Source organism: Bos mutus, chromosome 16, assembly GCF_027580195.1.
Source record: "Bos mutus isolate GX-2022 chromosome 16, NWIPB_WYAK_1.1, whole genome shotgun sequence".
Taxonomy (NCBI): domain Eukaryota; kingdom Metazoa; phylum Chordata; class Mammalia; order Artiodactyla; family Bovidae; genus Bos; species Bos mutus.
This window is the reverse complement of record NC_091632.1, coordinates 25,370,147-25,385,948: the sequence shown is the minus strand read 5'-3', so window position 1 is coordinate 25,385,948 and position 15,802 is coordinate 25,370,147. Positions and strand designations below refer to the sequence as shown.

Genomic DNA, 15,802 nt, shown 5'->3' with positions numbered 1-15,802 from the left:
GGGAATTTACTGGGAGAAGATCAAATGTATCTTAAGCAGTTTTCCAAATTACAACTATTTAATCTTGAAAATACAGTATAGGAGCCTAGGTTTTTTTTTTTTTTTTTTTTTAAGAAACCCACAGTTTAAAGTTGTAGAGTACTTGAAAGTAACACATCATAAATCAGCTAGATTTCAATTTAAGAAAAGGCAGAAAAAAAAGTTGTAGAATTCTTATTTTTGGCAGGTTGCTAAGGTAAATCTGAAATAACTCTTGAATTTTCAAGTCAATAGATTTCTTTGTTATCTAATACTAAAACCAAGATTGTTCTTTAATTCATGGTTAATTTTTTAACCTGTTTTCTGCTAAAAGTTTATTATTCCTTGCCATGACCCATATTACTAAGTGTTATTTCTCTAATCAAAATCTCTTAATAAATAGTATCCTTTGGGGATAGGTATTAGGATTTATATGACTCATCTAATGTTTTTATTCTTGTTCTTTCTTTTTAAGCCAAAGAAACTAACAGATACATTGATTCCTGAAGAATTTCATATTGTGTCAAATACCGGAGTTTCAGGTTTAGAGTGTTTCGATGAGTGAGTACTGGGGTATATGCTGCATATCTGACAAGTTAAGCTGTTTTCTGCTTCCCAGACATAGAGGAACCTGAGGCATTCACTCACGTTCCTAGGCAGTTGTTTGGTTGCTGAGTTGTGTCTTAACTCTTTTGTGACCCGTGGACTGTAGCCCGCCAGGCTCTTCTGTCCATGGGATTTCCCAGGCAAGAATACTGGAGTGGGTTGCCATTTCCTTCTCCAAGGGATCTTCTCAACCCAGGGATCGAACCTGTGTCTCCTGCATTTGGCGGGCAGATTCTCTACCACTGAACCACCAGGGAAGCCTTTTTCTAGTCAATATCTACAATGAAATGAATAAATGTTTGGCTTACCATGCTAATAAAATTTAAGGACGGTATCAAAAACTAATGAAAAATGTCTTACTTAAAAGAGTTTGAAGCAACAAGAATTTACTGTATGGTGCAGGGAACTGTGCGATTATAAAATATTCAATATCCTGTAATATCTTCAATATCTTGTAATAACCTATAAAGGAAAATATTCTGAAAAAAATATATATATAACTGAGTCACTTTGCTGTGCACCTAAAAGTAACCTATATTGTAAATCAGTTATATTTTGATTTTTAAAAAGTTGAGACTTTTGTGATTAAATTGTTTTCTTTTTCCTGTTGTTTAATTTTGAATGAAAAAAAATTAGATCTTTGTTCTGAGTGCTTGCTTCTTCTTTAGAAATGGTTTTGAGCAATAACAAAGGAAAGTAGCCCTCTAAGTTGAAACCTCTTAATGCGCGCTCTAGGGCTTAACTCCACACTTCAAACTAGTCATTTCCAGTTTTCTTTGATTCCTGCTTTATGAGGTTGAAAAAGGCTTTATTTTCCGAAACAATACTTGAATATTTCATAATTTGAAATTTGAAAAACTAAAACTTTGGACTAGTTTTTATAGTAAAATATCCAGAAGCTGTCATTCATTTCACCTTATCCAGTACCTATGTTATATGGCATTTCCTTATAATGGTGGGTTTCAGAACAGTATTTTGCCAAAGGGAACTAAATGCAACTCTTTTGGGGGATGACTTTTAATTTTTTATGTAATTTTAAATTACATAAAATGTTACAAAAATAAGACAAGGAATGTTATAAAAATGTTACAAAAATAAGACAAGGAGTACATGTCTTACAAAAATAAGACATGTACTCTCTCCTGACTCACTGAGTAATTAATTACGTTTTGCCTCATTTGCTTTAATACACACACACACACACACACACTCACTCTTAAACTATTCAAGAGTAAGTTGGAGGCCCTCATGACCTTTTGCCACCGAATACTTCAGTGTGTGTTTCCTTACAAAGCACTAGTTATAGATCCTGTTGATGACTTTTTAGCTCCATCATTCTTGTATGTACTAGCTGCTGTTTTACAATATAGATTCATGGATTTCTCCCTTTTTTTGGTGAGTCATATTTCTTTGCTATCATTGATGTTCACGTTTTTCCTGATTTTGCTAATGCCAGCTCCTTTGAGCTGGCTCTTGTGTTCTTTAGGCACGTGCCCATCATTCTTTGAATGTTCTCTTATTTTCAGGCTCAGTGAGATTTTCAGGTTCGTCTTGGATTTCCCAGCTCCAGCTCTGAAATGAGCTACGAGTCACTTCTTCGAGAAGTACTGTTTTCCTTTTCGTGGAGAAGAGTTCTCAGCAACCAAGATCTGGGTGCTAGGCATGCTCATTGCTCCCAGGGTACCATTGCTTCTAGTCCCTCTCACACACTCACTTTTGAAACTATTTTGAGCCTTTATAGTCCCTGAATATTTTTTATGAATCTAAATTCTGAAAATGGACCTTATTAACCAACTGTGTTCCAGTAGGGGGCAGAAACAAAGTAAATGTTTTTCAACTGGAGGAAGAAAAAAGATACATAAATAGTAATAAATTTGAAGAATTGCCATGTGGTTCTCATTGTGATACCCACTTAGGTATAGGCACGTACTTCCAGGCGACAAATGTGTGTGTTGGGCATCAGGAAAACTGGGTTTGGTTTCATCTCTAGTTCTTATTAATTTTGTAACCTGTTTAGTCACTTAACTTTGTTGACTTCGGTATTCTTAGAACATTCTTCCACCTTTGATAGGTCATTTTTTTTTTAATGAATCAAAGAAATTTTTGTATTGTGATATATTGGAAAATGTGATTAATGCTCTTTTACTTAAATGTTTTAAATCTAAGTATCATTATATCTGTGTCTGTAGATGTCTAAGGCCATTTAAGTATGATCTTGTGTGTAAAACAATGGACCTTTCTGATTGTCCCCAAGCTTCTCAATTCTGTGAGATCTAAAGTTTTTCATGTTTTGTTATGTGATAAATAGGCCAAGCATTTACCTGTCTTATTTATTGCAGCAAATATACTACTCTCCTCACAGACAGCGAAAATAGGCTATTGCTCTTCCCATCCATGTAAGTACAGTTTATTTTGAGAATGTTTCTAAGAAAGAATAACTATATATTTTTCCCTTTTTATTGGTAGTTTATTACATAAAAATAATAAAATTATCATAGAAACCCAAGACAATGATTACCTACATTTCTGTCATTTATTCAGTGCTTTCTTTGTCCAACTGCATATTGATTCTTTACATATTTATAATAACATCAAAGTGCTAGAAAACACTTTTTTAAAAATTACCATTTTAAATGTTTCTTTTGTTCCTGTTTTTAAATTTTATTATGGGAAGAATATTTAATATGAGATCTACCCTCTTAATAAAACTGTAAGGGTGAAATACAGTGTTGTTAATTATAGGCCCAGTGTTATACAGCAAAGCTCTAGAACCTTGCATTATTGAAGTATTACGGCCTTGATTAGCAACTTGTCATTTCCTTCTCCCCACAGCCCTTGCAGACTGCTGTTAAACTCTCTGATTCTATGAGTTTGTCCATTTCACGTGAATGGAATCAAGCCCTGCTTGTTCTTCTGTGACTGGCTTATTTCACTTAGCATGATGTCCTCTTGGTACATTCATGTTGTTGCAGAGTACAGTGTTTTCTTTTTTTTTAAGGCTGAATAATATTCCTGCATATGTGTGTATACTTCTTCTTCATTCATTCATTGATGAACGTTTAGGCTGTTTCCACTTCTTGGCTATTGTGAATACAGCTTCAATGAACATGGAGTGCTAATCTCTCACCGAGATCCTTTTTTTGGGGGTAGGGGGCCCCGCTTTGCAGCAGGCAGGATCTGAGGTCCTTGACTGGGAATCAGACCTGTGCCCCATGCAGTGGAACTGTGGATTCACTGGGCCACCAGGAAGTCCCTCTCTTTGAGATCTTGGTTTCAAGTCTTTTAAGTGGGATTACTGAATATATATAAAATACCTTTATATTCTATGTTTAACTATTAGTATTTCTCTGTTTTGCTGTAGGCTTTTTTTCTTATCTATCTTTGTGTATCTATCTATCCTATCTATCATTTTCTTTTTGATTGTGAAGTATCTGGTATTAACACCTCGTTCAGTTCAGTTCAGTCACTCAGTCATGTCCGACTCTTTGCGACCTCATGAATCACAGCATGCCAGGCCTCCCTGTCCATCACCAACTCCCAGGGTTCACTCAGACTCATGTCCATCGAGTCAGTGATGCCATCCAGCCATCTCATCCTCTGTCGTCCCCTTCTCCTCCTGCCCCCAATCCCTCCCAGCATCAGAGTCTTTTCCAATGACTCAACTCTTTGCATGAGGTGGCCAAAGTTACTGGAGTTTCAGCTTTAGCATCATTCCTTCCAAAGAAACCCTAGGGCTGATCTCCTTCAGAATGGACTGGTTGGATCTCCTTGCAGTCCAAGGGACTCTCAAGAGTCTTCTCCAACACCACAGTTCAAAAGCATCAATTCTTTGGTGCTCAGCCTTCTTCATAGTCCAACTCTCACATCCGTACATGACTACTGGAAAAACCATAGCCTTGACGAGACAGACCTTTGTTGGCAAAGTAATGTCTCTGCTTTTGAATATTCTATCTAGGTTGGTCATAACTTTCCTTCCAAGGAGTAAGCGTCTTTTAATTTCATGGCTGCAGTCACCATCTGCAGTGATTTTGGAGCCCAAGAAAATAAAGTCTGCCACTGTTTCCACTGTTTTCCCCATCTATTTCCCATGAAGTGATGGGACCGGATGCCATGATCTTCGTTTTCTGAATGTTGAGCTTTAAGCCAACTTTTTCACTCTCCACTTTCACTTTCAGCAAGAGGCTTTTTAGTTCTTCTTCACTTTCTGCCATAAGGGTGGTGTCCTCTGCATATCTGAGGTTATTGATATTTCTCCCGGCAGTCTTGATTCCAGCTTGTGCTTCTTCCAGTCCAGCGTTTCTCATGATGTACTCTGTGTATAAATTAAATTAGCAGGGTGACAATATACAGCCTTGATGAACTCCTTTTCCTATTTGGAACCAGTCTGTTGTTCCATGTCCAGTTCTTTTTTTTTTTTTTTTTTTTGTACTTGGGCCCCCACGGAGCAGACGTGGTTTATTCAGTGTGTGAGACAGGAAGCTGCAATACTTTGGCCACCTGATGCGAAAGAGCCAATTCATTGGAAAAGGCCCTGATGCTGGGAAAGACCGATGGCAAAAGGAGAAGGAGGCAGCAGAGGATGAGATGGTTAAGATAGCATCACCGACTTAATGGCCATGTCCAGTTCTAACTGTTGCTTCCTGACCTGCATATAGGTTTCTCAAGAGGCAGGTCAGGTGGTCTGGTATTCCCATCTCTTGAAGAATTGTCCACAGTTTATTGTTATCCACACAGTCAAAGGCTTTGGCATAGTCAATAAAGCAGAAATAGGTGTTTTTCTGGAACTCTCTTGCTTTTTCCATGATCCAGCGGATGTTGGCAATTTGATCTCTGGTTCCTCTGCCTTTTCTAAAACCAGCTTGAACATCAGGAAGTTCACAGTTCATGTATTGCTGAAGCCTGGCTTGGAGAATTTTGAGCATTACTTTACTAACATGTGAGATGAGTGCAATTGTGCGGTAGTTTGAGCATTCTGTGGCATTGCCTTTCTTTGGGATTGGAATGAAAACTGACCTTTTCCAGTCCTGTGGCCACTGCTGAGTTTTCCAAATTTGCTGGCATATTGAGTGCAGCACTTTCACAGCATCATATTTCAGGATTTGGAATAGCTCAACTGGAATTCCATCACCTCCACTAGCTTTATTCGTAGTGATGCTTTCTAAGGCCCACTTGACTTCATATTCCAGGATGTCTGGCTCTAGGTCAGTGATCACACCATCGTGATTATCTGGGTCGTGAAAATCTTTTTTGTACAGTTCTTCTGTGTATTCTTGCCACCTCTTCTTAATATCTTCTGCTTCTGTTAGGTCCATACCATTTCTGTCCTTTATAGAGCCCATCTTTGTATGAAATGTTCCCTTGGTATCTCTAATTTTCTTGAAGAGATCTCTAGTCTTTCGCATTCTGTTGTTTTCCTCTATTTCTTTGCATTGATCACTGAGGAAGGCTTTCTTATCTCTTCTTGCTATTCTTTGGAACTCTGCATTCAGATGCTTATATCTTTGCTTTTCTCCTTTACTTTTCACTTCTCTTCTTTTCACAGCTATTTGTAAGGCCTCCCCAGACAGCCATTTTGCTTTTTTGCATTTCTTTTCCATGAGGATGGTCTTGATCCCTGTCTCCTGTACAATGTCACGAACCTCAGTCCATAGTTCATCAGGCACTCTATCTATCAGATCTAGGCCCTTAAATCTATTTCTCACTTCCACTGTATAATCATAAGGGATTTGATTTAAGTCATATCTGAATGGTCTAGTGGTTTTCCCTACTTTCTTCAGTAAGTCTGAATTTGGCAATAAGGAGTTCATGATCTGAGCCACAGTCAGTTCCCGGTCTTGTTTTTGCTGACTGTATAGAGCTTCTCCATCTTTGGCTGCAAAGAATATAATCAATCTGATTTTGGTGTTGACCATCTGGTGATGTCCATGTGTAGAGTCTTCTCTTGTGTTGTTGGAAGAGGGTGTTTGTTATGACCAGTGCATTTTCTTGGCAAAACTCTACTAGTCTTTGCCCTGCTTCATTCCGTATTCCAAGGCCAAATTTGCCTGTTACTCCAGGTGTTTCTTGACTTGCTACTTTTGCATTCCAGTCCCCTATAATGAAAAGGACATCTTTTTTGGGTGTTAGTTCTAAAAGGTCTTGTAGGTCTTCATAGAACCGTTCAACGTCTAGCCAGTATTAACACCTTGTGAAGGTGAAGGTGAAGTCGCTCAGTCGTGTCCGACTCTTTGCAACCCCGTGGACTATAGCCTACCAGGCTTCTCCGTCCATGGGATTCTCCAGGCAAGAATACTGGAGTACATTACCATTTCCTTCTCCAGGGGATCTTCCCGACCCAGGGATCGAACCCAGGTCTCCCACATTGGAGGCATCTATCCTATCTATCATTTTCTTTTTGATTGTGAAGTATCTGGTATTAACACCTTGTTAGCCAGTATTAACAACTTGTAGCCAATAGTAACAGCATGATGTTTATCACTCTACATTTTTCTGTGTTATAATCTTACACAGTAGGTATATAAAAATTTTTTTTGAGGGAGGAGAACAGAACATTATTTTCTTTTATGAAAAAGAGGATCATACTATTTGTATTATTTTGGTTTTTGTTTTTTTGTTTTGTTTTTGTATTTTGCTTTACTGTATTATTGATATCCCACAAGATTAGTACATACAGGTATAATGCTTTAAAATGCCATTAATATTCCATAGTATGTACATTTTATTCATACATATTATGTTCCTTTTGCCTTTTGAGCATGACCTTTCGTAACATTCATTATATAAATCTGCCCTCTTAATCTTTTAGGAAACCTAATAAAAGAATAGAAGTAGTCCAACTGAATGATGTGATGGACACTATGCTAGAGAGGGCTGGTGTGGAAAATCAGGAATATACAGGGCCAACCAAGGTAATTGCAAACATCAGTGAAAACTAGTGGTTAAGAGCATTTGCTCTGGAGGTGAAATGCCTGGATTGGAATCCTGACCCTGCCATTTATTAGCTGGTGACCTTGGGCAGGTCATTTAATGTATTTGTGCCTTGATTTCCTCATCTGTAAATTACAGATAATACTATTTACCTCATAAGGTTGTTGTGGAGATTAAATGACATGATGAATGTAAAGTGCTTAGGACAATGCTTGACATGTGGTAAACACTGTATAATTGTTTATTATTGTTATTGCATTTAACCGAATATAAGGCACCATTGATTATAAAACCCTTATTTTATGTTCCATTAAAAAACACGCCAATTAAGCCATGCTTTCTTACCACTTTTACTTTTATTTTGCACCTAATGAAAGAGCTTTTTCAGTCTTACATAGATATAGATTTTTTTTCTTTATGGGGCTATTTCTCTTCTGTTTTGTAAAGTTTTATTTTTATAGAATTTGAAATTTGTAGACAAGTTCAGTATAAGGCACTCCGATGTAATCTTCACCCAGATTCATTAATGGTTTACCTTGTGCCCTGTTTGCTTTATCATTCTCTTTCTCTTTCTCTATACATCCTCTATGTGTATGGGTTTTTTCCTGAACCATTTTAGAGTAAGCTGGCAACTTCATGCATCTTTATCACCAAACATTTTAGGGTATGTTTCCTATGAATAAGGACATTCCCTTACATATCTATAATATAGTTATCAAAATCAAGAAATTTAATGTTGGTATGATAATGTTATCTAATACAGGTCATATTCAAGTTTCAAATTTTATTAATTGTACCTGTAATGGCTTTTATAGCTATTTCCCCCTCTATTTCAGAATCTCGGGTCACACAGGACTTTTAGTTGTCATGTTCCTGAAACTGTTCTCTGGTTTTCTTAACTTTGATATCTACAGAATGTTCCTCAATTTTGGTTTGTCTGATGTGTAATTATTCAATTCAGGCTTTGTATTTTTGGCAGGTATAACATAGTAGTAATATTGTGATTTTGTCAGTGCATCATATAAAGAGGTACATGATTAGACACTTTATTAATGTATCATTTATATATATATTTATAAAGAAAAATGTAAGTGAACAAATTAATCTAGGTATTTCAAAAACTTACACTAGAACTTCAGAGTGCTTACCCCCTAAGATGTCTTTTACTGGCAAGACTCTAATAAATACTGATTGTCTTACTAATCTTTTGCCAGATGCACAAACTGCTTCATATACTAAAGAAGGAACAGACCATTTATAACACAGTATTTCATGAACTGATTCGACAAGTCAGTGTGGACTGTGCAGATAGAGGAGAGCTACTGTCCAAAATCAGGTTCGAGTTGTCACTGGAGTATCCCAGTTTCCTCCTGAATTTTGTAGAGTAAAAGTATATTATCTGAGAACTTCTTTAAGTTGATTGCTGTTGGGATGTTTGACACCCTCTTCTTTTAGGATTGGGAATGAAATGTGAAAAAGTAGAAAAAGATAGATTCTGAAGACAGAGCAGTCTGGTTTTAAATCATCATCTAGGTGTATGACCTTGGTAAAGATCTGTACCTTAGTTTTCTTATCTGTAAATGAGGATAATAGCTATGTGAAAATTTTCATTTGTCTTTTTGTTCACTTGTAAATGCTATTTACTGAGTGTCTACTATGGGTCAGGCATTAAGATGCTTCATAGAATTGTGGTGAGGTTTAAATGAAAGCACAGAAGTAAGTAGGTGCTCAATACAAATGATTATTATAGATTATGGTTATAAATACTATTAGTACTATAATTCTTCTTCTTTTGACTATAGTGCTTTCCAAAAGCTGAAAGGAATAGTGGAATACTGGGTTCTGATTACATATCTGCAGCTTACTTGCCCTGGAACCATAGGCAAATGATTAGATCTCTCTGATTATCTGTATCTCCTGAATGGAAATTAACAGTATACGTTTGCCCTATTTGTCCACTGTCTGCTTTGTGGAAACAGAGTGTGCCTCTCTGACAGTACTCATTAACTAGAAGCAAAGCCATTAATAGGAGACTGATCGAGATTAGAATACTAAGGAGTAAGTAGTTGGAACACCACCAAGAGCTGCAGAATGCCAAATCAGAATGAGGATTGGGACAAATGAAGGCTGAGTTGTCACTCTAAGAACAAAGTCAGGAAGGACGGATGAGGAATCAATTGGAGAGGAACTAGATGACTGTGTATCCAAAGTTTCTTTAGTGAGAGACTGATGTGAGTGGAACTCTTCCAGCTGATTTTAGGAGTTAGCTTTTACAGGCCAAAATAGGGTGGGGCCCTGTTCCAGGAAGTCTAGACAGAAAGAGATAGGGAAATCAAAGCCAGAATTGTTTAACAAAAATTGAGTCAGACACTAGGGAGACAAAAATACTAACTTCCAAGTGCCAGCAATAGGATCAGAATAGGGCTTGAAATGGGCTTCCCTGGTGGCTCAGAGGGTAAAGAATCCTGCAGTGTGGGAGACCTGGGTTCAATCCCTGGACTGGGACAGTCCCCTGGAGAAGGGAATGGCAACCCACTCCAGTATTCTTGCCGGGAGAATCCCCATGGACAGAGGAGCAACAGTCCATGGGGTTGCAAAGAGTCGGACACGCTGAGCAAGTAAACACAGCACACAGGGCTTCAAAGCTAAGCATTTAGAATAGGGTAGAGTTGGAGTTAAGAATACAAAGTAGGTGGGGATAAACAATGAGGTTTCAGGATGATTGCTGGAAACATTCATGATGTGTTTGAGGAATAGTGAAACACTTTATCGGTTCAGCGTCATCTAATGTCCGCTCTTCTGTTGTGGTAGGAGTTTTTTTTGAAGAGCTAGGGCTCACCTTCAATGAGGAAGACATCTGTTGTCCTCAGGCTGGTATCTTACAGAGTCCTCCCTGTTTCACAAGATTTGGGGAGGATCCAATAGATATCCCCAGCAAATGGTAACACGTCGAATGCCCCAGAAATACACTGTATCAGCCCCTAGCTGTTTGCTTGTCCGTTTCTTTGTCACTAGTTTCCTGCTTTATGTCTTTCTGATCAGCTTGTGTGTGTGTCTTTTCATGCAACTCAGGCCTGTTGCTGTAGCAGGAGGGTTTCATATGAAACAGAGGTTCAAATAGCTGTTTTTTATAAGGGGAAGAATAACTGACAGATTGGTTATAAGCTGAGTAAGACTCACAGAAATAGGGCTACCACAGTAATTATTTTTGGTTGACACTATCTATGTTTATCTCTGCATGCAGGCACCTGACTTTTTTTCCGGTTGTTATTTTTTCCAGGATTTTATGGGAATTTTCAAATATACACATAAAAATGGAAAGAATTTTACTGTGAGCACACATACATCTAGATTCTGCCATTAATATACTTTTCTTGCTTTATGGCTTATCTGTCCATCTAGCCATCCTGGTATTTATCCACCAATTTTGTGTACTTAAAAGTAAAAGGCAGACATCAGTGTATTTCCCTTAGATACTTCAGCATGTATATCATGAATCAGTTCATTATCTATTTGCCATTTTGTTTCTTCTGAGTCTCATTCATGATGGTTTAATTGCATAAGTGTTTTCCAATCTTTGCTTGCTTAATTTGGCTAATCTTAACCATGAAATCCTTAGGATGTAAATGATGGATGCTTCCTGAAGAGATGATTTGCATTTTTTCTCTTCTGGAATCCTAGCTTCCTCCTACTCCCAGGTTGCCTGCTTTGAAGAAAGCCCAAGGCTTGGTCTCTGGGGCCCAACATTAGCACCTGTACTGGGCTACCTCTAATCTTGCGTTTTCCTAGTGAATAATTTTTACTGGTTACACTTCCCACTCCATTGTTAGCTTACTGTATTTAGTTTGTTGCTGTTGTGTTTTTTTTTTTTTTTCTATTTCTAGAGGCTTGTGTTTCTTTCTGCGAGTGAAGTAATACTTCAGAAAGTATGCTTTATCATGGATATAATTGTGTGTGTGTTTTGTAAATAATTAATTTATTTTAATTGGAGGATAATTACTTTACAATATTGTGGTGGCATCTGCCACACATCAGCGTAAATCAGCCATAGGCACACATGTAACCCCTCCCTCCTGAACCCTCCTCCCCCTCCCTCCTCACCCCATCGCTCCAGGTTGTCTCAGAGCACGGCTTTGGGTTCCTTGTGTCATACATCAAACTCTCACTGCCTGTCTGTTTTACATATGGTAATGCATATGTTTCAGTGCTATTCTCTCAAATCGTCCCATCCTCTCCTTCTCCTGCTGCTGCTCCTGCTGCTGCTAAGTCGCTTCAGTCGTGTCCGACTCTGTGCGACCCCATAGACTGCAGCCCACCAGGCTTCCCTGTCCCTGGGATTCTCCAGGCAAGAACACTGGAGTGGGTTGCCATTTCCTTCTCCAACGCATGAAAGTGAAAAGTGAAAGTGAAGTCGCTCAGTTGTGCCCGACTCTTAGCGACCCCATGGACTGCAGCCCACCAGGCTCCTCCATCCATGGGATTTTCCAGGCAAGAGTACTGGAGTGGGGTGCCATTGCCTTCTCCACTCCTTCTCTTACTGTGTCCAAAAGTCTGTTCTTTATGTCTGCATCTCCTTTTCTGCCCTGCACGTAGGATTGTTGGTACTGTCTTTCAGATTCCATATGTATACGTTAATATATGATGTTTGTCTTTCTCTTTCTAACTTACTTCATTCTGTATAACAGGCTCTAGGTTCATCCTGTAGTTGTGTTTTAATGGAAAAGCCCTTCAGAGTGTGTTGTTCCTATATCGCCATGAGGGAAAATCCTAAAAAAGTGTTTTAAAAATTGATGCTTCCCAATGAATGAGCTGCACACTGAGCTGATGAACTCCCTGTCACTTTAAGTGTGTAAGCAAGGGGTAGATAATTCTTTTTGTCAGGGGGTGAGAGATTCAACTAAATGATTATTCCAACTCAAAGATATTATAATCCTGGGGTCTCAGTGTTTAGAATATAATACCTAGATCACTTAAAATAAATGAAGACTTCTCAGTTATGGTATTCATAGTTTATCATCTAGAATCATTTCCAAATATTTTGTTTGATGTTGTTCAGAAGCAAGAGAAATTACTTACTGTACTTAGGGACTTACAGTTGGTGTCCTTTAACATTTTGGTCAATTTGAGAAAAGTGGTTTTACTCATGAATTTAATTTATAAAAGTCCCACTGTATTCAAGATACTGTCAGATGTTGTAAATGAATAAATATGTAAGACGTAATTTTTATCCTCATAGAGTTTCTAAATTAGAAGAAGAAATAAAAGAAGTCGTTATTTTGTTTTACATCTCAGACATTATGTTCCAAATAACTATGGCTCTGGTTAAAATTCTCCATAGTTCATTCACTCGGCATTCAAAATTCATTCAGGAGCATGGCAAGAATTCACAGCCTAGTTCTTTTTCTAGCTTGTTCTTCGCACATAGCTTTTATGAGTGTCTGTTCACTATTTCTTTCCTTAAAATTATTTTTCTATCTCACATATTTTCTGGCTCCTTTTCCTTTCTGCCTGATGTCTTGTTTTCCTTTTTCTCATGCAGAGAGCGGTACGTACAAATGCTTGACCAAATTGCCCGGCAGATGATTGACTTCTACAAAGACATGGTAACTCAGCGAGTGATGGACCAGCGCATTTTAGAAGAATTGTACAATTTTAAGAATGTTATTGAGGAACTGACCAGGTAACAGCTGTGCTTATCAAAGCTTTGTCTCTAAAGAGAGTAAAAGATACCCAGGGAAAGTAGAATGATTAAAGGACTCTCTTACTCTCATTTCATTTTTTGCAACAGAAAGGCCTAGATAGAGATGTAGAGACATGGGTTACATAGGTTAACACAAAACTAGGGCTCTGTGTGTATGTATTTGATAGGGAAAAGACTCTTGTTCTTCCTTCCAAAATAGAGGTGCTTATCTTAATCTGGTTTACAGAGCAGTGCCATGATTATGGATATTAAAGTTCAAATCCCGAAGAGAATAAGCAGTATGTATAATAGCTATCACATTTTGTGATCGGCTAACCTTGTGGCAAGATGTTAGTGGCAGGAGTGAAGACAATAGAATAGACATGCCAGAGGGTAGGATAGAGCAGCCTTAAGGCCTTGGCTGCCAGTGTCTGCCTTCACTCCATTCTAGAGAGCTCTCACATCTTCTTTCTGCCTCTTCTAGCCCGTCTGATTCCATGGCTAAACCTGGTTAGAGTTCACTTGAATGAACACTAGATTTCTTGCCTTGGTTTATAGGGTAGAAAAACTGGGAAGAGATATAGACATGATAACTGAGAAGATTCCTGAGTATAAATCTGATTTCCTAGGCAGAAACTTTTTCAAAATCTTCAGCTATGACTGTAAAATTGGCTTGCTCTATTTCAGGGAACTGTGTCTGGTTCGGGCACATGATATAAAATTAACAAAGGAAGCAGAGAAAGCCCACAGAGATTTGGCACAAGCTCTTTTAGATGCTGAAAAGAATGCCAGGTGAGTTACCAAATGTTAGCCATTATGTCATATTTGCTTCACGCCTTCTTTCAAGAAATAAAATTTTTTAGAAGAATTTGAAGGTTTTTAAAATTACGGCAGTTCCTGAAGGAGTTAATATACATAAAGCTCACTGTATATGTTAACTCTTTCACATACTGTTGTAATACACATCTTGTGTCTCCTTGTATGAAAGTTTTCCAGGGATGTAAAACCTAGAAGTGGAATTATGGGTCATGGCATATTCTAGCCTTGTCTTGCTCAGTTCAGTTCAGTTCAGTCGCTCAGTCATGTCTGAGACTCTGCGACCCCTGCGTGAATCGCAGCACACCAGGCCTCCCTGTCCATCACCAACTCCTGGAGTTCACCCAAATTCGTGTGCATTGAGTCGGTGATGCTATCCAGCCATCTCATCCTCTGTTGTCCCCTTCTCCTGCCCCCAATCCCTCCCAGCATCAGGGTCTTTTCCAATGAGTCAACTCTTCGCATGAGGTGGCCAAAGTATTGGAGTTTCAGCTTTAGCATCAGTCCTTCCAAAGAACACCCAGGACTGATCTCCTTTAGGATGGACTGGTTGGATCTCCTTGCAGTCCAAGGGACTCTCAAGAGTTCTCCAACACCACAGTTCAAAAGCATCAATTCTTCGGTGCTCAGCTTTCTTCACAGTCCAACTCTCACATCCATACATGACCACTGGAAAAACCATAGCCTTGACTAGACGGACCTTTGTTGGCAAAGTAATGTCTCTGCTTTTGAATATGCTATCTAGGTTGGTCATAACTTTCCTTCCAAGGAGTAAGCGTCTTTTAATTTCATGGCTGCAGTCACCATCTGCAGTGATTTTGGAGCCCCCCAAAATAAAGTCTGCCACTGTTTCCATGGTTTCCCCATCTATTTCCCATGAAGTGATGGGACCGGATCTGGCTAGGTGTTACCAGATACTCCCCAAGGTAGTTGTACCAGTGTATCCTCTAATCAGTGTATGGGATTTCCCTTTTGCACATATCTTTTATAGTCTTATAAATATGAAAATGTATCCGGTTTTTGTTTGCATTTTCCAAGTTAGTAGTTAGTAATGTGCGTCTAGTTCTCTTTTAGATGTTAGTGACTCTACTGAGGTCCTAATGTTGTTATTCTATTTCAGGGGCTTAGCTGACTTTTTCTGTAAAGGGCCAGATGGTGAGATACAGTTTCTAATACAACTCTGCCTTTGTAAATGTGTGCCATTGTAGTGCACAAGCGGCCAAGGACAATACCAGAACATCACAGTGTTCCGATAAAATTTTATTTACTGACACTGAAATCTGAATTTATAACATTTCCATTTACTACAGAATATTATTCTATTGTTTTTTAACCACTTAAAACTGTTAAAAAGTAATCAAATACATAAAAATTTTTAAAGTAAAGTTCTTAACTCATGGGGTATACTAAAACAAGCGATGGGCCAGGTTTGACCCACAGGCTGTAGTTTTCTAACTTCTATTCTATTTTACTTTCTGTTAGAGTTTTGATTACTAGGAAGCTCTTGGGTATGTATCAAAAGATACATCTGATTGCATTTTAATTTCTTATTTAGTTGATTTAAAATATTATCATAGAAACAGTACATGTGCCTTTTAAGAAAATCAATAAATACAGACAATCAAACATAAATTTAAAAAAAATCACAATTTCACTCCCTATAGATTACTACTGTAAATACCTTAGTGTATATTCTTATGGATCTATTTTTCTATGTATATGTGCATATGTGCATTGTTTAAACCAAAATTGTAT

The 15,802-nt window shown here is 38.1% G+C and overlaps 1 protein-coding gene across 1 annotated transcript in view; it reads left to right on the top strand.

Moving 5' to 3' along the window:
- AXDND1 (axonemal dynein light chain domain containing 1) overlaps positions 1-15,802 on the top strand; it is a 79,478-nt gene that overhangs the window by 7,896 nt on the left and 55,780 nt on the right. Inside the window, exons 6-11 of the mRNA XM_070384863.1 lie at positions 494-579; positions 2,964-3,020; positions 7,430-7,532; positions 8,766-8,887; positions 13,091-13,231; positions 13,919-14,023. Coding sequence (XP_070240964.1) covers positions 494-579; positions 2,964-3,020; positions 7,430-7,532; positions 8,766-8,887; positions 13,091-13,231; positions 13,919-14,023 — 614 coding nt within the window. The remainder of the gene's footprint in view (positions 1-493; positions 580-2,963; positions 3,021-7,429; positions 7,533-8,765; positions 8,888-13,090; positions 13,232-13,918; positions 14,024-15,802) is intronic.